Below are 26,012 nucleotides of genomic sequence, written 5' to 3'. Positions count from 1 at the left end.
TGATTTCAAAAGCCTGCTGCAAATACTATGAATGCTATCACTTAAAAAAAAAATAACCAAGAGTCTGCCAATTGATTTAAAATAACTCTTAAAAGTACTTTTCCAAATTTTATACATTTACCAAGTAAAAAATGAGTATTTTCACTTTTCATGTAAAGTCTGGCAATCATAAATCTACATGTATGTTCTAGCATCATCAACCATCTACCATATTCTCCATGTATACCTTTTCCCCTCACATGGTTTGAGTTTACACTGACAAAACAAATCTACTTCTACTAATAAATTTAAAATAGAAAGCCAGTTTTACAGGATGATGTTTAGCAATAGTTCATAAAACTTTTTGCATATAACGAAACATTTAGCTATTAGTATTTTTTTTTTAACTTACCTCTGTCAAACCTATATGAGGTTTTCTAATAAGGTTCAGTAAACAGCTACTCAAAGTTCTGGTCAGCAGCAGATTTGTAGATTTTCTAAGCATATCATCTATTTCTGTTGAGCTAAAAATAAAGATTGATTATTATTTAGCTTTTCACAAAGGTATGGTTAGCTTCCTAAATAATTTAACACAGTTTACTAAAATAATTTCCCTCACCTCATTCTTTCATATCTTTAAATAAGTTACTCATATTTATTAAATCCCAAAATTAAATTCTGTCACAAAAGGGACATTTTCAATAAAATAGAATGTTCATTTATGGCATAATTTTTTTTGAAATGTTTTATTTATTTTTGAGAGAGAGACACACATACACACACAGTGTACAAGCGGGGGAGGGTCAGAGAGAGAGGGAGACGAAGAATCTGAAGGAGGCTCCAGGCTCTGAACTGTCAGCACAGAGCCCAACGCGGGGCTTCAACTCATGAACCATGAGATCAGACCTGAGTTGAAGTCGGATGCTCAGCCAACTGAGCGATCCAGGTGCCCCATTTATGGCATAATTTAAATGTATTCAGTAACCACTACAGTAAAACCATGGGGTACTTAGTCTAAGGAAATAAAATTATTCTTAAATCATGACTCCACTATGGGACACTTTCAAAAGCACTTCAAATACAATACAGCTAAAATTATTATTTTTTTAATGTTTTATTTATTTTTGAGAAAAAGAGCACGAGTGGGGGAGGGCAGAAAGGAAGGAGAATAGAGGATCCAAAGTGAAGCAGGCTCTGAGTTGACAGCAATGAGCCCAATGCAGGGCTTGAACTCACAAATTGTGAGATCATAACCTGAGCTGAAGTTGGACGCTCAACTGACTGAGCTACCCAGGAGCCCCTACCGGTAAAATTATGTTTAAAATGCAAATTGACGTGAGCTCTTTCTAGATATAGGTAATTGCTAGATTTAACTTTAATATAATTAAGCTATCCATTTCCATTGAGATTTTTTTTTTACGATTCAAAGAAATAAACATAATTACATACACTAAGTTTAATTTGGTATAAAGAAAAAAAACCTCTACAATATTCCTTAACATCTTAAAAACTCCTAGGCTAGCACTAACAAGCTTTTTATTTTCTAGGCCTTCAATTTAAGTAAATAATGACTTCTTCACATATATATGGATATATATAGCTTTGTTATCAAAACAGTTAAACTGTCTTTACACCAAGTTTTCTCAGTCTTAGCACTATTAACATTTTAGGCAAGATAATTCTTTGGCTGTCCTGGGCTTTGAAGCAGCATCCCTGGCCTCTACCCACTAGATGCAAGTACCACCCTTTTCCCTAGTTGGGACAGCCCCAAATGTCTCTAGACAGTGCCAAATGTACCCTGGAGGGCAAAACTACCCCAGCTGATAACCACTGCATTAAACATAGACTAAAATTTTAGCATCCTTTTTATTTTATTAAAACATTACTCCTGAAGCACAAACATTTACTAGTTTATTTTTTAACTGCAAATAGAGCAAGATTTGACAAAATATACGTGCTTCTCACTACTACTCCAATGTTTTTAATGCAGGCACTCTTTTCAATACCTGCTAACCCTAATTCTGGGAGACCTAAAAAGAATATTTCTCTGATTCTTTACAACTAAAATCAAGACTTCCCAGACATACTCCCAGTGGGGCTTCAGGGTTTCTTGGCATCAAAACTCTCAAACAGAAAACACTTTCTAATCTACCAACAGTGTCCTAGAACAATCAATGTACTCACCCTGATAAAAAGAGGTGGTTGCCCACTCCTCTGGTTTCTTTTCTAACACTCTCAAATTATGCTTAAAGACACCCTGAAAAGCATACTTCCCAGATGAAATATCCTGAAATACTCAGGATAGATAATGCCCTTTGTTTCAATTCCCTGAACTTCCTTGAACGCTGAGTCAATGCATACTTTTTTCTTGCATAAAAGTAGAGAAAGAAAACCTATCAGCACCTATGTCCTATTTGTACCAACAAGATTTACCTGACAATGACCAGTACTGCCTCCATTACATTTTTATCCCAATTGAGAATTTTTTTTCGTAACTCCTTGTCCTTTGAGCCTATAAGCTGTACTCTTTTGTACTACCTTTTAAAAAAAATTCATGGTAATTAAATCTTAATTATAATAAATCTCCTAAAATTTTTTATAGCTTAACCTCTTCTGCAAACTGAAATTTCTTAAAGATCATATTAGGTCCAGATGTTTCCTCTGCAACTAAATAGTTGAGACTTTGAAGTCTCTTCATGAAGTCATTTCTTTCTCCAGTCCTACTTTTATTCAGATATAAAAAGAAAGCCAAACATTTGTACTACAAAGCTCTAAAGCATCTTCTGGTTCTAAAAATCTAACTCCAAAATCTATTTAAACATAATAAAAGAGCTTTAAATCCAGAAAGTGATTTTTCCCATAACTTTTTAATGATAAATAAAAAAACAAAGGAACTCTAATAGCTCAATTTCAGGTCACAGATACAAATTTTTAAAATAAAAATATGTCAGAAAGCTGATAATCTAAATTCAGATTTACATATTTTTAAAGTAACTATGCTGCATCTGTCTCTGAACTGTTGATTCTCTCATAAGCAAAATGAAAATAGCTAATGTATTTAATAAAGCATAATTTTTAAAAGTTCAAAGATAAGTCTTGTTGAATAAATAACTTATGATCATAGTTCATTAGAATGACTAGATATTGAACTAACAAAAGTAACAAATATTTTATCAAAGATAGAGTCTGGCTGGGGTGCCTGGGTGGCTCAGTTGTTTAAGCGTCTGACTTCGGCTAGGGTCATGATCTCCTGGTTCATGGGTTCGAGCCCCACATCGGGCTCTATACTGACAGCTGGCTCAGAGCCTGGAGCCTGTTTTGAATTCTGTGTCTCCTTCTCTCTCTGCCCCTCCCTGCCTCTCTCTCTCTCTCTCTCAGAAAACTAAATAAATGTAAAAAAAAAAATTAAAAAGATGAGGGAAAAATTGACATTCTTTTCTGCTGTAGCATTAGTCCACAACATTGACTTTCTAGAAAGCTAGGCATTCACATACTGAAAAAGTCAGAACTGAGGTGGCAATTCTAGTTCTAGTCAGTCATGAGGAAGGCTTTAGGGAAAATTATACATAATATATTACAACTAATGACTTTTATCTTTGGTGTTCTAAATGCAATAAAGAATCAAATAACAATTAGACAGCCAATGTCTCTCCTCTATAAATAAAACAAAAGTTAATTCTAAATTTCTCTACTTTCTACAGTCAATAACCAGCATTTAGATTAGATAATAAAAAGTATGAGTTAGGACCATGCAAATTGTATACACTACCAATTTAAAAAAATGTTAAAGTACTCTACATTTAAAGTAAAAGATGAGGGGAACCAGTATTATAGATTCAAGACTGCAACTTCAAGAATAATTCTCAAATAGAGGCGCCTGGGTGGCTCAGTCAGTTGGGCATCTAACTTTGGCTCAGGTCATGATCTCATGGTTCACGAGTTTGAGCCCCACGTGGGGCTCTGTGCTGACAGCTCAGAGCCTGAAGCCTGTTTCAGATTCTGTCTCCCTCTCTCTCTGCCCCTCCCCTGCTCGCACTCTGTCTTTCTCTCAAAAATGAATAAACGTTAAAATTTTTTTTAAAAGAATAAGTCTCAAATAGAACACTTGAGCCAAGTTGGATGACTTTTTTTTTGCTTATATATATATAATATTTATATACATAATATATATTAGATATATATATTTATATACGTAATATATATTAGATATACATATATATTTATATATGTAATATATATTAGATATACATATATAATATTCATATACATAATATATTAGATATAAATATATGATATTTATATCTAATATATATTATATATACATATATAATACTTATATATACATATGTAATATTTATAATATATAATATATATTATATATATATTATATATATACATTTTTTAATGTTTATTTCTGAGAGAGAGACAGAGTGCGAGCAGGGAAGGGGCAGAGAGAGAGGGAGACACAGAAACCGAAGCAGGCTCCAGGCCCCGAGCTGTCAGCACAGAGCCTGATCCAGGGCTTGAACCCACGAACTGTGAGATCATGACCTGAGCTGAAGTCAGCTACTTAACCGACTGAGCCACCCAGGCACTCCTGTAGGATGAGTTTTAAAGACATACTTCTTGTTTCTCCCTTTCACTTGCATATGTTTACCTCGAAAGAACAGATGAATACGTGCATCATTGTTTCCAAAGATGACTAACTATAACCAGAAACTGTTTGAGAGCTTCACCTACAGGTAATCAAATTGTTAACTTCCCTTAACTTCTTCATCTAATTATTCACAAGCACAGGTAATATCAGGCTCCTTATGTTCCTCCTTCTTCCTTGCCATTGATCCTATTTCAGTCTTTCTTCATCTCTCTTCTTGAACCACTGCCTTCACCAGTTCAACATGACTATTTTTTTTTTATCCCCCTCTAACGTATTATCCACATTAAGGTCAGAGTAAACTTTCTAGAATATAACTCTAGTAACGTCATTCCTTACTTAAGAATTCTTCAACAATTCCCTGATGCTTACAAAATAAAGTATTAACACTCCAAGTTCCAGTCTCACTTCTAATATTACAGTATCCCATCCTCTCTGAAGTACCTATGTGCCTATCATATGCCAGGCAGTATACCAAGTGCTTTATACACCTGTATTACCTCATTTAATTCTTGCAACCACCCTATGAATTATTTCACTCATTTTGCAGATGAGGAAACTTGTCCAACATCTTACTACAACTGGTGAGTGTCGCCATCAAGATTAAACTAAGGCCTAAGTCTGAAGTTTATATTCTTAACCACTGCATTATACTGCCTCTATCCAAATCAGAAATTTGAAGTATTAAATAAAAAACAAGACAGGCATAAATTATTGGTGGTTCTCAGACCTTTTGAGCTCCGCAATTGAAAACTACCGCAATTGAAAACTACCATCATAATCATTTGTTATTTATCTTCAGTTAATATTCATATATATCCATCAGTTTTCAAATGCTAGATTATATGGTGTGTATTGTGTTGTGCCGTATAGGGAACACAGTATCTTTAGTGAGTTTTATGACTGAGGTTAAAAGCTAATGTCTTTAAAATATGCCTTTAGAGACTCTTGTATAAGAGGTGGTAGAGTATTATGAAGCTTAAAGCAGTGGTTCTGAAAGTTCAGAATGCATCAGAATTACCCAGACAACTTGGTAAAACCCAGGGCCCCACCCTCAAAGTTTTTACTTCAGTAGGTCTAAGGTGGCATTTCTAACAATTTCCCATGTGATGCTAATGCTGCTGGTCCGGGGACTAAGTTCTGACAATCACTGGCTTGTGAGAAACACATAGCATGGCAGATGCCATGCATTAGGTATTTATCTTCCTTTCTCTTCCTTTCCTCTCAAACTCAGATGTTATTCAGGAACAAAAATTAAGAAACCTTTTAAACCATCTTTATTCACAAGGAAGAAGCAGTGTAAGACCTAAGATCAGAAAACTCTTTTACCCTGGCATGGCACACATTTCTTCTTCCATTTATTTATGTGCTCCTTAAATCCAAAATCATGGTAGCTTACAATAAGAGACATGTACAATACAATACAATACAATACAATACAATACAATACAATACAATAAAAACAGCTGTCATTGTTCTGTTTCAACTTGGAAAATAAATATTATACCTGAACTGTCTTCATGCCTTTCTTATGACTTAAAATTCAGAAGAATTTCACACTGAAGGGTATTTCCTGCTATCCCATATACAAATTAAGAATGGAATTCAGAAAGGGAGACTATAAAGCCAGCATCACCACTCTCTCCTCCAGAGTGTATTCACAATTAGAAGTATGTGAGTGACTATAATGCATGGTCCATCTAGGTAGCTGGAACAAGGTGTGGCATAAAGATTAATGTTCTTCTAATATTAACTGATTATTCCTTATATGCCAGACACTTTCTCTGATATGGGAGTCTTAAGGCCTGCTCCTTCATCCCAGCTCTCAAACTAACTAGCTGGGTCATTCTCGGTGATGTAGCCTCCCTGAGCTTCAGTTTCCTTATCAGCAAAACAAGGATAATATCACATTTCCCATCTCCATAAATGTAGGGTATTGCTTTCATCACACCAGATAAATGACATTCTCTAGTCTAAATTCAAGTTGGCTACAGCTACCAACAGTTGTTGTGGTGCTCTCCATTACTGAGTATGATACCAATTTGCTACAACCTTCTTTACTTCTATGGATTTTGTTTGAATCCTCATTTTAAACCTAATTAAGGAAAAATAAAACTATTGAGAATATCATCTTTTTGACAAGGGAATGACATAAAGGAGGGATATTGTTTAGCTACTGCTACCTTAGCAATAGAAAAACTAAAAAACATAAGATCTAAACAACTAAAGAAAAAGGGAAAAAAAAGGAATATTTATAAACAAACTTAACAGCAAATCCAAGGTATGAGCCTTATTTGGACCATGATTCAAACATACCAACTGTAGCAGCCCACGTGTCCACTGACAGATGAATGCATAAAGAAGATGTGGTATATATATAAAACAATATTATTCAGCCATAAAAAAAAGAATGAAATCTTGACATTTGCCACGACATGGATGAAGCTATAGAGTATAATGCTAAGTGAAATAAGTCAGTTGAAAAGGAAAAATACCATATGATTTCACTCATATGCGGAATTTAAGAAAAAAACAAACCAGCAAAGGGAAAAAAAAAGAACTGATAGTTCCCAGAGGGGAGGTGAAGGGGGGTGGGAAGGATATGTGAAATAGGCAGAGGGGGTTAAGAGTACACTTATCATGATGAGCACTGAGTAACGTGTAGAATTGTTGAATCACCTATATGGTACACCTGAAACTAATATAACACTGTATGTTAACTATACTGGAATTAAAATTTTTCAACTTAATAAAAAGTTTTTTAAAGGAGTAACAGTATCAAATTGTTATTCACAAACAAACATACCAACAGTAAAAAGACATCCTGGGGACAATTGAGAAAATAGTGATATGGACTAGGGAATGGAATAGTGTTAATTTTAAGTATGAAAGCTGAATAATGAAATGTCTTTATTTTGTTTTAGAAAAACATACTGTTTCTAGAGGTAAAGTGTCATTATTTCTGGAATTTGCTTTAAAGTACTTCGGCAAAAAAAGTTAGACAATATGGCAAAATGTTTATTATTGCTACAGATGCTGAGAACTCAGGAGTTTCATATCCTATTATCTCTATTTTTATGAGTTTGAAGATCTACATTATAAAAAATAAAAAAATATGAGAACTACAGGCCAATATCCCTGATGAATATGGATGCAAAAATTCTCAATAAGATACTAGCAAATCGAATTCAACGGCATATAAAAAGAATTATTCACCATGACCAAGTGGGATTCATTCCTGGGATGCAGGGCTGGTTCAACATTCGCAAATCAATCAACGTGATACATCACATTAACAAAAAAAAAAGAGAAGAACCATATGATCCTGTCAATCGATGCAGAAAAGGCCTTTGACAAAATCCAGCACCCTTTCTTAATAAAAACCCTTGAGAAAGTCGGGATAGAAGGAACATACTTAAAGATCATAAAAGCCATTTATGAAAAGCTCACAGCTAACATCATCCTCAACGGGGAAAAACTGAGAGCTTTTTCCCTGAGATCAGGAACACGACAGGGATGCCCACTCTCACCGCTGTTGTTTAACATAGTGCTGGAAGTTCTAGCATCAGCAATCAGACAACAAAAGGAAATCAAAGGCATCAAAATTGGCAAAGATGAAGTCAAGCTTTCGCTTTTTGTAGATGACATGATATTATACATGGAAAATCCGATAGACTCCACAAAAAGTCTGCTAGAACTGATACATGAATTCAGCAAAGTTGCAGGATACAAAATCAATGTACAGAAATCAGTTGCATTCTTATACACTAACAATGAAGCAACAGAAAGACAAATAAAGAAACAGATCCCATTCACAATTGCACCAAGAAGCATAAAATACCTAGGAATAAATCTAACCAAAGATGTAAAAGATCTGTATGCTGAAAACTATAGAAAGCTTATGAAGGTAATTGAAGAAGATATAAAGAAATGGAAAGACATTCCCTGCTCATGGATTGGAAGAATAAATATTGTCAAAATGTCAATACTACCCAAAGCTATCTACACATTCAATGCAATCCCAATCAAAATTGCACCAGCATTCTTCTCGAAACTAGAACAAGCAATCCTAAAATTCATATGGAACCACAAAAGGCCCCGAATAGCCAAAGTAATTTTGAAGAAGAAGACCAAAGCAGGAGGCATCACAATCCCAGACTTTAGCCTCTACTACAAAGCTGTAATCATCAAGACAGCATGGTATTGGCACAAAAACAGACACATAGACCAATGGAATAGAATAGAAACCCCAGAACTAGACCCACAAACGTATGGCCAACTCATCTTTGACAAAGCAGGAAAGAACATCCAATGGAAAAAAGACAGTCTCTTTAACAAATGGTGCCGGGAGAACTGGACAGCAACATGCAGAAGATTGAAACTAGACCACTTTCTCACACCATTCACAAAAATAAACTCAAAATGGATAAAGGATCTGAATGTGAGACAGGAAACCATCAAAACCTTAGAGGAGAAAGCAGGAAAAGACCTCTCTGACCTCAGCCGTAGCAATCTCTTACTCGACACATCCCCAAAGGCAAGGGAATTAAAAGCAAAAGTGAATTACTGGGACCTTATGAAGATAAAAAGCTTCTGCACAGCAAAGGAAACAACCAACAAAACTAAAAGGCAACCAACGGAATGGGAAAAGATATTTGCAAATGACATATCGGACAAAGGGCTAGTATCCAAAATCTATAAAGAGCTCACCAAACTCCACACCCGAAAAACAAATAACCCAGTGAAGAAATGGGCAGAAAACATGAATAGACACTTCTCTAAAGAAGACATCCGGATGGCCAACAGGCACATGAAAAGATGTTCAACATCGCTCCTTATCAGGGAAATACAAATCAAAACCACACTCAGATATCACCTCACTCCAGTCACAGTGGCCAAAATGAACAAATCAGGAGACTATAGATGCTGGAGAGGATGTGGAGAAATGGGAACCCTCTTGCACTGTTGGTGGGAATGCAAATTGGTGTAGCCGCTCTGGAAAGCAGTGTGGAGGTTCCTCAGAAAATTAAAAATAGACCTACCCTATGACCCAGCAATAGCACTGCTAGGAATTTATCCAAGGGATACAGGAGTACTGATGCATAGGGGCACTTGTACCCCAATGTTTATAGCAGCACTCTCAACAATAGCCAAATTATGGAAAGAGCCTAAATGTCCATCAACGGATGAATGGATAAAGAAATTGTGGTTTATATACACAATGGAATACTACGTGGCAATGAGAAAAAATGAAATATGGCCTTTTGTAGCAACGTGGATGGAACTGGAGAGTGTGATGCTAAGTGAAATAAGCCATACAGAGAAAGACAGATACCATATGGTTTCACTCTTATGTGGATCCTGAGAAACTTAACAGAAACCCATGGGGGAGGGGAAGGAAAAAGAAAAAAAAAAAAAAGAGGTTAGAGTGGGAGAGAGCCAAAGCATAAGAGACTGTTAAAAACTGAGAACAAACTGAGGGTTGATGGGGGGTGGGAGGGAGGGGAGGGTGGGTGATGGGTATTGAGGAGGGCACCTTTTGGGATGAGCACTGGGTGTTGTATGGAAACCAATTTGACAATAAATTTCATATATTAAAAAAAATAAAAAAATAAAAAAATATATAACATCAAATTTATAGCAACTTAACTCCAATGTCGCTAAAATATGCAAGCTTTTCCAATGAGATGATAACCCATTAAAGAATCAAGGCCTGCAAATCAAGTGTTACTATTTCACAAAAACAGCTATGATGAAGACACGTTTATTAGTAAACTTACCTCCGGTGTAGTGACTCTGAAAATTTAAGGCTAGCATAAATAAATTCTTTAACTTGAATGTAAATATGAGGCACTGACTGAGACATGGGAAATTTCTTTGGGAAAGATTGCTGTAGAAAGAAAAACAAAGTTGATATTGTTTTTGAAATTTTAGAAAAAGATATTCTAATCACCTGAAAATGTAAAAATTAAATTGCTTTCACATTTGAATAGGAAATGACTGCATCTCAAAGTCTACTGTTACATTTCTAATTATGTTTGAGATTTTAAAGAAAACTAAAATATTTCTGAGAAAATAGTGGCAATTTACCTGTTTCTTAAATCCAATTATCAGACTTCTAAGAAGCAGAGAAAGTACATATCAATACCACTGTATGTTCTGATGAGAAACATCCTGCAGAAGAGGTCTAGCTGTCTGTTGCTTTGCATTCATAATACAAGAGTCAGGTTGGCCATGAAAGTTATGGGCCATCTTCCTGGCTCAGTATCATCAATTCTAAGACTCCTCTCACTCATGTTCAGTGAAGGCTTGACACCAACAAGGTATCTATTTCATTCCATAATTCCTGTAATACCTTACAGCAGTGCAGCCAATGGTTTACATGGTACCTTCTGGATAAAGTGCTTTATCAGCCAAAATTTATTAGCAAATTCTCAGTCTCCAAAAGGTAAATTCTCTCCAAGATTTCTACCAAAAGCTCCTATTTACACTTAATGAATTCTAATTTATACTTCCATCTTCACATTTGTTGCAACGTAGTTAACCAGTGAAAGTATTCTCACCAAGGTGACTAGTGACCCCACAGATGTTAAATCCAACAGACTTTGCCAGCTTTCACGTTACCTGATTTATCTGAAATATCTGACACAGTTCCCTCCTGATTCTTAAATGATCTCTCCTTCCTTGGCATCCATGCCCCACATTGATTTTCCTTATTTGTCTACCTTCCCGGTAGCTCTTCCTAGTCTAGCCATCTCTTAATTATTGCTGTGCCTTAGGGTTCTAGCCCACATCTTCTCTCTCTCTCTCTCTTTTTTTTTTTTTGTTTGGTTTGAGAGAGAGCGCACACAGGAAGAGCAGAGAGGGAGAGGAAGAGAATCTCAAGCAGGCTCCACACTGTCAGCACAGAGCCCAATGTGGAGCTAACTCAAGACCTGTGAGATCATGACCTAAGCTGAAATCAAAAGTCAGACACTTAACCAACTGAGCCACACACGTGCCCTGCACCACACGTCTTCTCTTCTTACTACACATACTGTCCTTGGATGATGTTGCCTAATATCATGACTTCAATCACCATGCAAGCACCAATATCTCCCAAATCTGTTACTCGAGGCTAACTCTCCTGAAGTCCAAATCCATATATCTAACTGCCACTTGGACACTTCCATTAGGCTGTGACATTTGGGACATATTCAGTAGATCCAATAGTGCAATTACCATCCTTTCCTTCTAAATCTGCTCCTCTGGTATTTCCTATCTTAGTAAATGCTACTACTCTTTAAGGCAGAAACTTGGCTATCATACCTGACCCCTCTATCTTCATCATCCCTCATATGCAAATAATTACCAACTTCTGTTGGTCCCCACTCCTAAACATATCTTAAATCAAATTCCATGGCCATAACTCCCACTCAGGTCACCAATCTCTCTTACCAAGATAACAGCAACAATTCCCTAGCTGGCCTCCCAGCCACTAGTCTTACTCTTATCTAATCCATTTGCCACACATTGGCCAAAGAGATCTTTCTAAAGCACAAATCAGATTATGTTTTTAGTGGTTAAAACCTTGTTGTGACTTCTCAATAGCCCTCAAGATAAAGGCTGAACTCTCTACCACTGTTTATAAGCTCTAGAATAGTCTGGTCCTTTCCACTTCTTCATCTTCATTTCTTGATCTTCATCTCTTGTACTTTTATCAACCTTGCATTTTATACTACAGAACTAGAGCCTTTCTGCATGCTGCTTCCTCTATCTTAAGGACTGCCAAATTCTGTGAATTGTAATTTCATGTTTATCCCTCACTTGACTATAAGCTCTTTGACAGCAGAGACTGAAAAACTACCAAATAGCACAATGTCTAGTAGATGAATGATCAACATCTGAATGAACGAAGTATTCTTAGGTACCTCTAGCAGAAGGAAACTTACAACTGGCTGCTGGTGAAACAGTCATATACAGCAGTGTCTCTCCAAAACTGGTAGGTTCAATCTTTCCAAATTTAGAGACTCAATCAGGAGTACTACAAAAACCAACCAAAAAGTTGGTATTCTTTAAAATCACCTGATGATAATGTAAGTGCTAATTCACCTCCAAATTATGCTTTACAGAATAATGAACCCAATACTATTTAAAAGGCATTTCAGCTTTAAGAACCATTTTAATGACATTAAAGACAGAATATAAATAAGTTCTTCTTTTAGCCAAAGAGTTCTTATCAAATTAGCATAGTTATCTGCAAAAAGACAGATCTTTGCATATATGTTCAGTCTTACTTCTTGCTCACCTATAATATACACTAAAACACAATTCAAGTTATTTGAGAGGCAGTTTTACATCTTTTCTAATAGTTTTAAATGAAAATTATACTCAAATTAGGAAAAAATTGAATATATAAACACACAACCAAGAGAATGTTACTAAATAATTTTATGAGTTTTTTCAGTTTGCAGATTTAAATCTTCCAAGTGGTTTTTATTTTAACATTAGTTCTTCTCTTCAATAAGTAACACATGAAGCAATGAATATAACTCGTAATGAGCTTAATCCTAAGAGATACTGCATGTTTTGGAAGCACCCTACAAGCAAAGTCAAACTTCCTTTTAACTATAAACCTATTTAGAATGACTTAGTGTAATTAGAAAGGACATTAGAGATTATTTAGTTCGACATTCTCATTTGACAGATGTGGCACAAATGCCTAAATAAGGTAAGACATCTGCCCACAAGCTATAGGCAGAGCTGGCATGTGAACCTGGACCAAATCCAATGTTCTTTATATAGATGCTACACCCTGAACAAACTTATTACCAGTAACTAAAACAAAATAAAACCAAGCCACAACATGCAGAATATTCTGGTCTTTTGTGTTCATTAAAATACAACTATTATGTATATACAATGGCAGTCTTGGCTATAATCTAAAAGCTATGCATTTAATTACTTGGTCCTATATTTAGTGACTATTATACATAACATGTCTAGTTTATACATACATAAAAAATAACAAAAATTTAGTCAGAGTTCACACATTCACTGAGAATTCACTCTTGTTCACTGTGAAGAAATAAAAACACAGAAAACGACTAAATTATAAAGAGTTAGAAAATAACAAAGAAAAGTAAAGAGAAAAAAAACAAGAATAAAAGTGACAATAACAGGAAAGATGATGCTATTTTCCTGGGAGATCAGATTCTACCCAGAGATACTAGATAGGTTCATGTGTGTGCTGATGTGTATGGATGATCACACATATGCAATCATGTGTATTCCCACAATACTCTATGTGCTGGTCTCTTTCCTTTCTCTATCCTGTCTTTTGTTAACATATCTTGACTCTAAAAATACATATTCCCATTTCAGGAAAAAAATCTACAGGTGGCAACTGCCTTCATACAACCCTATTTAACCAAGATAAACTTTTTGCAGAAGTGTATTTCTAGAAAAGAAAACATAAAACAAGATCTTCCACAATGATGAACATTTCAGATCAATTCTCCTCTCTTTCCCTAGAATATTCTTATTCCTATAATCTACTTGACATTTACTTTATCTAATTTGGAATCTATATAACGTTACTAATACCTGTCCTGGGAATTCACCTAACATTTGGGACAACTGCTCCTAGTATCCCCAGGAAAATCCCTTCTTAACTTCACAAAAACAGCAGCAGCAGTAGTAGTAGTAGTAGAATAGAAGTAGTAACATAATCTTTAACAGTCAACAGAACATAACTGAGTTTCTCAGATAACACAATAACAACAAAAGCCTGAAAAGAAGCCACTCTCACAACGTCAGGTTAATATTATATAGCAATAGCTATTCATGAATTTGTTTCAGAGAAATCTTAAATTAAAAACTAGCTTATACCTTTTCAAGGTCTGGATCTTGAAAGGGAAATTTACTGATGACTACTTTATATTCTTCTTCATTAACAATAGGGATGGGGCTATAATTATCTTCTTCAAAAATGTCCCTGTTGAGAAAGAAGAGAGACTTGAAAATATAATATTGAAAATGTATCACTGAAGTGATAGAGAACAATACTTTTTTTATAAACCAATTACTACAAAAGCATTTTCGTTAGTCAGTTAAAAGTTGAAATAGGAAAACACTGCCTACTCATCCAGAATTCTAAAATTCAATACCAAATAAATCTTGTCCCTCAAAATTCATATGCAATCTCTTCCTTCCACTTGTTTTACATCCTCTCAGCACCTCAGTTTTAGTTTTTTACTCTAGAACAATTCTTAAGATGCACAGTCTGAACAAACTCATTATCTACAACTAAAACAAAGCCATAAGATGAGTATTACAGTTGTATTTCTTGATAGGGACAATTCTCAAATTGTAAGTCTTTTCTCTCTCTCTCTTCTCAACTAGATCGTTAAGTGCCCCGAAGATGTAAACAGTGCCTTTGATTTAGTCTTTTCAAAATGCTGTATTTACAAAAGGACCTTTTATATTTAGTAAGGCAATATGATTACTACTCACACAATATCCCTATGCTCTCCATGTGCTCACACAGCCCCCACACAAACAGGCAGAGACATATCACTAGTTTTGGCCACTGGGTTGAGAGTGGAAGTGACAGGTGTTGCTTCAGGTCCAAAGCATTTATGAGCTGACTGTGTGACTCTCTTTCCCGTGGTAATAGGGAATACTACATGTCAAGAATGTGTAAACACAAATGCAAACAGCCTGGATCTAGGACTACTAGACCCAGTAGGGACTTCTGGGTGAGAAATAAAATGTCTGTACCCACCTGCTGAGATAGTGGGCATTTTTGTTACTATAGCATAACCCAGACTGTCCAAATATACCTGCTGTCCAATCATCAACTTTCTTTTAACCAATAATTCAGCTTGACTAATATTTATTGAGCACTTATTGTGTGCCAGGAGCTGGAGTAATTGTGATGAAAATTCCCTAATTCATGAAGATAAAAACAAGATCTTTGTTTTCAACCTAACAGAGGAGATACAGACATGAAAACAAATTATGTTTATAATAATGCGTTATACATAATAAAAGGGGTGCAAGTTTCAGAAATAGCACAAAGGAATAAATGATTAAGTTTATCAGAGTAGGTGGGAGATGATCTCGTGGAAAGTTTTATAGAGAAGCCATGGGCTCTGTAGGGCCCTTCAAGATGAAAAAAGAAATAATTCCTTGTTTTTTTTTTTGAAAAAAGAAATACTTCTAATGAGATTATAGAAGAACAGCATTTCAGAAAGATGGAACATAACAAGCAAAAGCATAAGGGGTAAAAAAGTATGAGTGTGGGAGTGAGTAAAACCATAGGTAGTGCAGTACTACTAGAGCGTAAAGTACACAAGAGATACGGTGTACATGAGGCCGGGCAGGGGGACAAACAGAGTCATCCAGATTTTATCCTGTAGGCACTGGAGTACCATTAACAGGTTTTAGGCAGAGAAATGTGGTATGTCCATTATGTGGAGGATAAATCGGGAGGACAATAATGAACACAGAGGCCAGTGAGAAAGACTGAAGAATAATCTAGATTAAAGGTGATGAGGATCTGAATTAAAGCTGTCCTAGTGGGGACAGAAAGGAGGTGGCAAAAAGAAGAGGTTTAAGAAACAAAATATATACATAGGATTTAAAAACTAAATGAAAATTATGAGGGAAGGTATATTCTGGATGAATCTGTAATTTCCAAACAGGGCAAATGGACAAATGATGTATATGGCACCTCATTAGAGACATTTGCTGAAGTATGGAATACAAGAGGATATGATTTTGACTGGATGACTGGTATCTCATTGATAAATGGGGTCTGGAGCCTTGATGAGGCTGGAAATAAAGGCAGAAGTTTGTAAATCCTGATGGTGCACAAAATAGTTACAATAAAACTCTGTTCCGGGTGGGGGAGGAATAAGACTCTGTTTGGCTAGAGGCGCCTGGTGGCTTAGTCAATGAAGCATCTGACTCTTGATTTCGGCTTGGGTCACATTCTCATAATTGGTGAGACTGAGTCTTGAATCGGGTTCAGTGCTGACAGTGAGGGGCCTACTTGGGATTCTCTCTCTCTGCCTCTCTCTCTCTGCCCCTCCCCAGTTCTCTCTCTCTCTCTCCTTTTCTCTCTCTGAAAAGAATGACATCTTGCCATTTGCAACAATGTGGATGTAACTGGAGGGTATTATGCTAAGCAAAGTAAGTCGGTCATAGAAAGACAGATGATTTCACTCACACGTGGAATATGAGAAACTTAGCAGATGATCATAGGGGAAGGGAAGGAAAAATAAGATAAAAACAGAGAGGGAGGCAAACCATAAGACTCTTAAATACAGAGAACAAACTGAGGGTTGATGGGGGCGAGGTAAATGGGTGATTGGCATTAAGGAGGGCACATGTTGGGATGAGCATTGGGTGTTACATGTAAGTGACAAATCACTGGGTTCTACTCCTGAAGCCAAGACATACAGTGTATGTATACATACAGTGTATGTATGTTAACTAACTTAAAAGTATAAACAAACAAACAAGATATAAAATAAAAATTTTAAAAAGACACTGTTCACCTAAAATATCGCGAGAGGTTTCAACTAATCCTACTTCCTTCCTTTTTTTTAAAAAATTTTTAAATTTATTTTTTATTTATTTTTAGAGAGCGAGAGAGAACATGAGCTAGGGAGAGCAAGACACAGAATCAGAAGCAGGCTTCAGGCTCTAAGCTGTTAGCACAGAGCCCGACATGGGCTTGAACTCATGAACCTCAAGATCATGACCTGAGCCAAAGCTGGATGCTTGACTGACTGAGCCACCCAGGTGCCCCAATCCTATTTCCTTCTAAATAGTGTTTTAAAATAAGGGTTTAAAAGACAAGTTACACTATAGAGAACAAATAGATGGTTACCAGAGGGGAGGTGGGTGGAAGTATGGGTGAAACAGGTAAAGGGAATTAAGAATACAATGAATTATTATCTTGGGGGCACCTGGATGGCACAGTTGGTTAAGCGTTTGGTACTTAGCCTCAGCTCAGGTCATGATCTCATAGTTCATGGGTTTGAGCCTCTTGTCAGACTCTGCGCTGTTGACATAGAGCCTGCTTGGGATTCTGTCTCTCTTTCTCTCTGCCCCTCCCCCACTTGTGCTTGCGCTCTCTCTCTCCCTCCCTCTCTTAATAAATACATTTTTTAAAAAGTATACAATTATCTTGATGAACACTGAGTAACAGAATTGTTGAACCACTATATTGCACACCTGAAACTAATATAATACTGTATGCTAACTATACTGAAATGAAAACCTTTTTAAAAGGCAAGTTACAGGTTAAGAAACTACCAGAAGACCATAAACTACTTACTTTATACAAATGCCAGGGAATCAGTTAATATGAAAGGCGAGATAATTTAATGAATGGTACTTTCACATTCTGAAAATGTTAATGTGGTCTTCAAAGTGATTGTTTACTGAACTGAATTCTATAAACATTTACTGAGTTCCTACTCTGTGTAAAGCACTGTACTTGGGGCTAGGCAATCAAGCATATAAATATAAATAAAACACTGGTGTTCACAATATAGCTGGAGGGAACCATACACACACATAAATAAACTATAACAGATTATAAATTCTATCATGGAAATAGTCAAATCTTAATTATTCAGTACTGATGATAACTTTTACCTCTTAGCCATTGTTGTCACTTCACTACTTGTGAAGTCAAAGTTTATTTTTGAAGATATATAGGTCAAGAATAAGAAAAGCTTAAATTCTGCTATTTTTCCCACCAAATTTTATTTTTAAGTAATCTCTACACTCAACATGAGGCTTAAACTTAAAACCCTGAGATCAAGAGTCACATGCTCTACCTACTGAGCCAGCCAGGTGTCCCTCTATTACTGCTTAAAATTTTAGGCAAAAGGCATGATCCAGAAGGGTATTAAAAGTAGAAGTAAAAAAAAAAAAAAAAAGTAGAAGTCAAAAAACATTTGAGAATTATACAGAAAACAATACTTCATGGTTTTTCCCCATCTTGGGCGACAATCTTACTAGTAGAAGTCTTATGATAAATAAGACAGCTGGCTCAATACAAATCTATCAACAATTATAAAAATTTAAAACACTCTTCTGAAGAGGGCAAGTTATTAACATCAACCCTATAAGTAAAGATTTTATATATATAGATTATATCACATTACATCAAAGCGTAGACATTATAGATTGCCACCCATCAATAAGCACTACCCATATTTCTAAAATACTGAAGATCAAAAATTGTTGATGCATTATATGTTCCATCTAGACTGTCAACAGTCCCCTTGAGACAACATCCTGACAATATAACCCCTAAGAAATGTTAATACAAAAAGTGCAAATAAGAATTTCTTTGGTTGATGTTAATAAAAGTGAAAATACCTTGTGAACAACTCAGGTATTTTAAAAAGATTTCTATCTGGAGCCCCTGGGTGGCTCAGTCAGTTAAGCATCTGACTTCGGCTCAGGTCATGATCTCACAGCTTGTGGGTTCAGAGCCCCACATCGGGCTCTGTGCTGACAGCTCGGAGCCTGGAGCCTGCTTCAGATTCTGTGTCTCCCTCTCTCTTTGTCCCTCCCCTGCTCACATGCTCTCTCTCTCACACAAATAAATAAACATTAAAAAAAAATTAAAAAGATTTCTATTACAGTATTCAGGTCATCTCTGTTTAGTTTTGAAAACTGATGAGGCAAATGTCAAGCTGATGTTAAATCATTTAACATATTTTCTGTTTTAATCTCATTAAATATTACTGCCACATCATTTCTATATTTGGGTGACCTAGATGTAAGATCTCAAGATTTACATTTTTATTTTTGAAAGAAAAAAAAAAAAGAAAGGAAGAGAGGGGAAAGGGGAGGAGGGGGGAGGGAAGGAGGATGGAGGGATAAAGGATTTTAGAATTAGGGAACAGATTTCTCTTTTCATGGCAATACAAAGTTATACAGATTATAACAGATTATAAAATACTTTTTCCATACCCTGCAGGCAAGTGATTAAAGCAAAAGTAATTTTCCTAATTAGATGCTTTAAAGATTTTTAGTCTAGTTACATTGTTTGTAAAAACAGCACTTTCTCCAAACAAATTTACTTTTTATTTTTTTAAGTTTATTTATTTTGTGTGTGGGGGGGGTGGGGGAGGAGAGAGAGAGAGAGAGCGCGTGCGCATGCAAGCAGGGGAGAAGCAAACAGAGGAGGAGCCTGACAGAGCCCATCAGCAGAGCCCTACTCAGGGCTCAATTTCAGGACTGCGAGATCATGACCTGAACTGAAGACCAAGAGTCAGACACTTAACCGACTGAGCCACCCAGGCGCCCTTCCAAACAAAATTTAAAAGCTATAAATCTGTTTCTAATACTAAATACCTTTGAATACTTATAGCCTTACATCTATCATTTATTGGGGAAAACAAACTACAGAGATTAGAACTAAAAGTAGTTCAATTAAAAATTTATTATAGGGGCGCCTGGGTGGCTCAATTGATTAAGCCTCTGACTTCAGCTCAGGTCATGATCTCACAGCTCATGAGTTCGAGCCCTGTGTTGGGCTCTGTGCTGACAGCTCAGAGCCTGGAGCTGGCTTTGGATTCTGTGTCTCCCTCTCTCTCTGCCTCACCCTACCTATAAACTCTGTCTCTCAAAAATGAATAAACATTTAAAAAAATTTTTTTAAATTTTATTATAAGTCTTTCAGCCATTATGGAAAACAGTATGGCAGTTCCTCAATTTATTAAACATATATCTGCCATATAATCCAGCAATTCCACTTCTGGGTATATTTTCTAAAGAACTGAAAACAGAAACTCAAACATGTATTTATACATCAGTGTTCATAGCAGCATTACTCACAACAGCCAAAAGGTGGAAATGACCCAAATATCAAAGATGAATAAATAGATAAATAAAATATGATATACATACAGTGGAATATTATTTAGCCTTGAAAAATGAGATTCTGGTACATGCTACAACATGGATGAAACTTGGAAACATTATGCTAAGTGAAATAATCCAGACACACACAAAAAAACAAACACTGTATAAGTCCACTTACATAAAATACAGAGAGTAGTCAAATTCATAGAGACAAACTACAATGGTGATTGCCGGGGCTAGAAGAAGGGACTAGGAGTTAATGTTTAATTTGTACAGTTTCAGTCTGGGAAGATGAAAAATTTCTAAAAGGATAGTGGGGATGGTTGCAACAACATAAATATACTAATGTCGCTGAACTGTACATTTTAAAAAGGTTAAAATGGCAAAATTTGTTATGTATATTTTACCACAATAAAAAATAATTATAAGCATTTTTATTGCTAAATGCGAAATCATATAAGCATTTTTATATTCTAAAGTATATAACAAACTTTTTCCTTACATTAAGGTTCCATGGCTTTAGACTAACCTGAAAACTCCAGTCCATTTCTTAAGCAGTGTTTCATTGTATTGATCTCTTATCTCAAATAAAAGGTCAAAAAGTCGGTTCACTGGAAAACCATAACCCTAAAACACAACACAAACAGATAAACAAGTGAAATAAGTAAAGGTATACATTAGAGAAATGTTGAAAATATTGGAGAACTATTTGCAAGTGATCACTACATCATATTGTATGTCATTCCAACAGCATAAAAATAAGTTATCCTTTTGACTTTCTACTAGGTTGCATGAGATAAGAGAGTTTAGAAAGACTTTTATGAAGCTGGAATAATTTTTCCATTTCTCCTCTCTCTTTTCAGTCTGGATTACATGGTTAACCTTCAAAAGTAGTAGAAGTCAAAACTGGAGAAAAAGTTCAAGATTAGTGACCTGCATATATAATGGTGTCTTGGGAAGTGGCCCTAAAAAGGATAAAAGAAGAAAAGAGAATATATTTTGTCTGAAACACACTAGCTTCATTTTGCACCTTCAATTTAAGATTGACTTCACTGTACAGGGGAAATATACACCTTTCCATCAAATATACACTCTCCAAAACTTTATTCCTTTCGAAATTCATTGAAATCTTACCCATTTCAGGACCAAATATTTCTGCCCACCTTACAGATTTGTCCTTTTTCCCCTTCAAGGTTTCCCTCTTCTTTATTTTTGATCCTACTCTGCTTGCAGGAACTGTTTCATGGATTATTTATTCACCATTGTCTTTAATTTCCACTAGTTCCTTTCCCTTGGCTAAATAAATATGCTAAATGACCTCCCATCTTTAAGCCAAGAAAAATAAGAAACAATAGTAAGAAAAACAAAAAAGCCTTCCTCAATTTGCTGTGCCTGCCAGCTGCCTCCCTTTGTACTCTCTTCATATAGCCAAACCTACTACAATCTAACTCCCACTGCTATTCCTTTAAAACTTCTCTCAACAATGTCACAGATTACCTCCTAAATATAAAAGTCAATGATCTCTCACTCTACATTACCTCTCTCTTGAAACCTGTCTACTTTGAATTCTGTAACATCACTCTCTTTCTCCTTGTTCTCCATTTATCTATGAACAGTTCTTCCAGTTTTCCTTTTTCTTCTATCTCCATCCTTCGATGTTTTTCTTCTAGGTCTCTAGCATAATGTGAAGTCTACTGACTTCAAACACTATTTTCTCTGATTATTCTGAATCTACATCTCTAGTTATTTGGAAACTCCAAATATTTGACTCCAACACCTGTTAAACATCTCCAATGAGGCTGCCAGCAAGCAAACACACTAAAGTTAGCTTATCTCTTCCGTTTCTAACTAAACCAAGTGTTTTTCCTATTTCCTATCTCTGTTAATAGTTCTACCATCAATTATTAGGAAGAAACTTGAAAAACATTTAAACTACCCCACACTCAAACATATCGTTTAATAAATCCTTTTGATTTTACCTCCTTAACAAATCTCTTTCAAATCCATCATTCTTCTCCACCACTTACTTTCTTTTTTCCAGAAATATTCCCAGTGCCACTGCTTTATTTTGGTCTGCCACATCTCTTGCCTAGACCATTATAAGAGCTTCCTAAACTGAAATTCCAACTATCTGTCTCTTCCAACTCAATCTATTGCAAAGACTCTCAAGATTATCATTTAAAAGTGCAAATCTGATCACGCCATCCCCCTGGTTAAAAACTACAGAAGACTTACTGAAGTCCCACAAGACCTGCCATAATCTGGGTCAAACTACCTTGTCAGTTTCATTACCACTATTTGCCCTTCTTTGCTCACACCCATCTTCTTTCTATCACCATACTATCCCTCTATCTACAGTTTACACATGGTATTTTATTTCCTTTGTCATTCATGTCCCTTTCCTAGTGTGTATTTGCTGAACTCATCTTTTAAAACCCAACTCCCATTTCAACTTTCTGTACAGACTTTCCCAATCTAGAATTAAAGTCAGACATTCCATCTTCTGTGAGCCCAAAGGTTTTTAATATATTGCTATATTAGTATGTCTTATACATCTTATCTGTTTAAACTGTAAATTTATTGAAGAATTTTTATTTCCCTATTGTCTGATTTTTAGGTCTCTATCGTTTTATATATCATCTAGCTACTAGCACATAGTGGGTGCTCAAAAAATGTTAGTAATGAATCATAAATGTTTACTTGTGATTTACTTAATATGTAATAAGCAGAACTATAATATGTTGGTGTCATTTTTTAATGTTATTGTTTAGTCAGCATTGTTTTAAGTAATAAAATGACATATGAAAAGAAAACTTTCCTTAGGGTGGCAAAGGGCCAATTTTAAAAACTAAATATTATGCAGTGTTTTCTAGTTTTTATGAAAAGACCCTCCCCAATTCTTTAATTAAAAGGTATAACTTGACTACAGTGTGTAAGCCCTACCTAATACTCAGCCTGTCAATTTTCAGTGGAATGAAAATATTGCAGGATTTCTGAATAAGTAATATGGATTGGTTTGTCCTCCTCAATCTTATTTCAAAGCAGTAAGATTAGAAAGGTATGCTTACAAGGGCTTATACACCTATCACTGTTACTTTCTAATGCCTCTATTACCTGAATATTGTCTATTACCCTTCTTTGATTCTCTAGAGAAATCCTTGGAACCATAGAAATTTTCTAGATTCAGTTGTACTCAAAGTGCCAGTTCAAGAACAGTTTGTTATGGCTTACCAAGAGATAAGGAGCTTGCACCAGAATATAAATGAATGAGGCTAACCTACATAGAGAAATTCTTGCTACAAAATATATGCCAACTAAGCTAAATTTTGTACTTAGTAATGTAGTTGATTTACATTCGGACAGAAGCTCCTTTATGTTATAGATCCATAATAAATAATTTGTGGACTAGTAACATTTCCGGACCAGTGAGTGGTATTCCCACCATGCTTTAAGTAGCAATGCTTTAAGTCATTAAGGATAGCAAAACTCCCTCAAGTTACTTAGAGCTAGACCTAAAAAAATTAAGGTGGTCTCCAATAAAACTTACCAAATTTTTTTTTGCAGAGAAATCAATAATATTACAGGTATATTTGTCACAAAATTTACGAAAACAAAAAATCCATATTATCCTGTTGTTACAGTATAAGGCATACAAATTAATAAAGATATAAGACAATAAAACAATTTACTAAAGGAAGTTGTTGAATCTTCTTCAGTTTAAGAACAAAGTAGACAACTATTATTCTAGGATGGAAAAACTCTAATGATGAAGCAAATAGTTTAAATTAGCACTTCCTAAAACATATTACATGAAGCTCTATACCTACAAGATGTCATATGGCGGAAAAAGATTCAAAGCTCAAATATATTGGGAAAATGCTGCATAAGCACCTTCCTTTTGGAATCATATGGTATAAATTTGCTCTGAAGAGGCTATTAGTGGAGAAGTCTGTTTTACTTCACTTATTTCCCAAATGTTTTCACCACAGAACTCCTTTTAAAGTAACATCTATTATCACACTTTGGAAAATGCCAATCTATATTTCAGGAAATGTTATTCCAACCATAAAAATCCCTTAAGTTTAAACATGAAAACAAAATGCAATCAATTCTTGCCCATCCGTGATCAAGTAAAAGGGACAAGCTTAAAACTTTGATACTGAAAATCACAAAGGCATTGAGTTTTGAGACAATTCAGTTTAAACCTCATTTTTAAAAAGAAAAAAAACAAGACACAAAGAAGTAAAGTGATTTGGTCATTGTCATACTACACCTAAAATTAGGAAGGAAATGAGTGGAAACAGCTTTCAAACTATATGTTTTCTTTTTTTTTTAATTCAAACTATGTTTTCATATTTATTATCACACTTAAAACAATCCTGAAAACTAATAATAACCCGATTTTCACAAATGAGGATCTAAAGTTAAGAAAACCTATAAACATATAATTAGTCAATAGTAGGGGCAGAATATAAACTCAGGGTCATGTGTGACTTCCCAAGGCAGTGCTTATATCTTCTAATTTCTAACTTTTTTTTAATGTTTATTTACTTTTTGAGAGAGACAGAGCACGAGTGGGGGAGGGGCAAAGAGAGAAGAAGACACAGAATCCTTAGCAGGCTCCAGGCTCTGAGCTGTCAGCACAGAGCCTGACACAGGGCTCGAATCCATGAACCATGAGATCATGACCTGAGCCGAAGTCGGATGCCCAACCGACTGAGCCACCCAGGTGCCCCTTTATCTTCTAATTTCTAGTTCAGGGTTCTTTTCAGTATAACATGGACTTTTTTTTTCTTTAACTACGAAAATGATTTATCTAAAAAAGAAATACTTTATCTATTCTCTCTGAATAATCAATATTTTAAAAGACGATAATATTCCCTGAGTTCTGTCCAGGGTTCATAATCAGGAAGGAGGCAAGAATGAAAAGTCTTGGTAATAGGGAATACCAATACATAAGCAAACATCTGGTTACTACTAATTTACCACCACTAGTCCATAATAAAATAAATGAAAATGATCTGTATTTTATATATCTTTAAGTGCTCAAATAGTCATAAATTGAATGTTATATTATCACCCACCTGCAAAGTATCTGCAAATAATACAATGAGATTCTTCAGCTCCAGAACAAGATCAGGATCAGTACAATAAGACTGGGGTAGAGGTGGAGGGGTGGAAATACAAACAAAGAAAACAAATATAAACCAGAGTCAAATAAAATATAACCAGAAAACAATATAAACCAGAAAACAAAACCTGAAACATTTTCCTTTAATATGCCAGGCTTATAATAAATTTAAAATCTTGATTATTAGTTAAATCCATGGCTGGCTTCCTGTATTCAGTAAAAATTCTTAGGGAAAGACCATAACATAATTATTCTTTAATATGTTAGAAAAAGTTATAGTTCATTGGACAAACAAGTGTATAAAGAATCTACATTCCTGATAAATAAAAAATGTATATTTACAATCTAAATACTATATAAGCTAATAAT

General features: G+C 35.3%; 1 protein-coding gene across 12 annotated transcripts in view; it reads right to left on the bottom strand.

Annotated features, from left to right (window-relative positions):
• Positions 1-26,012, bottom strand: part of EXOC6 (exocyst complex component 6) — a 316,918-nt gene that overhangs the window by 97,881 nt on the left and 193,025 nt on the right. For all 12 annotated transcript variants that reach the window (XR_008292111.1, XM_053207218.1, XM_015061898.3 and 9 more), the window contains 5 exons: positions 25,597-25,668; positions 21,042-21,139; positions 14,504-14,609; positions 10,414-10,523; positions 392-503 (listed from right to left, as the gene is read on the bottom strand). Coding sequence is in view for 11 of the 12 variants with exons in the window: in XM_053207218.1 (XP_053063193.1) it covers positions 392-503; positions 10,414-10,523; positions 14,504-14,609; positions 21,042-21,139; positions 25,597-25,668 (498 nt within the window). In the remaining variant the exon portion in view is untranslated. The remainder of the gene's footprint in view (positions 1-391; positions 504-10,413; positions 10,524-14,503; positions 14,610-21,041; positions 21,140-25,596; positions 25,669-26,012) is intronic.

Source organism: Acinonyx jubatus, chromosome D2 (assembly GCF_027475565.1).
Source record: "Acinonyx jubatus isolate Ajub_Pintada_27869175 chromosome D2, VMU_Ajub_asm_v1.0, whole genome shotgun sequence".
Lineage (NCBI taxonomy): Eukaryota > Metazoa > Chordata > Mammalia > Carnivora > Felidae > Acinonyx > Acinonyx jubatus.
This window is presented reverse-complemented; position numbering and strand designations above follow the sequence as displayed.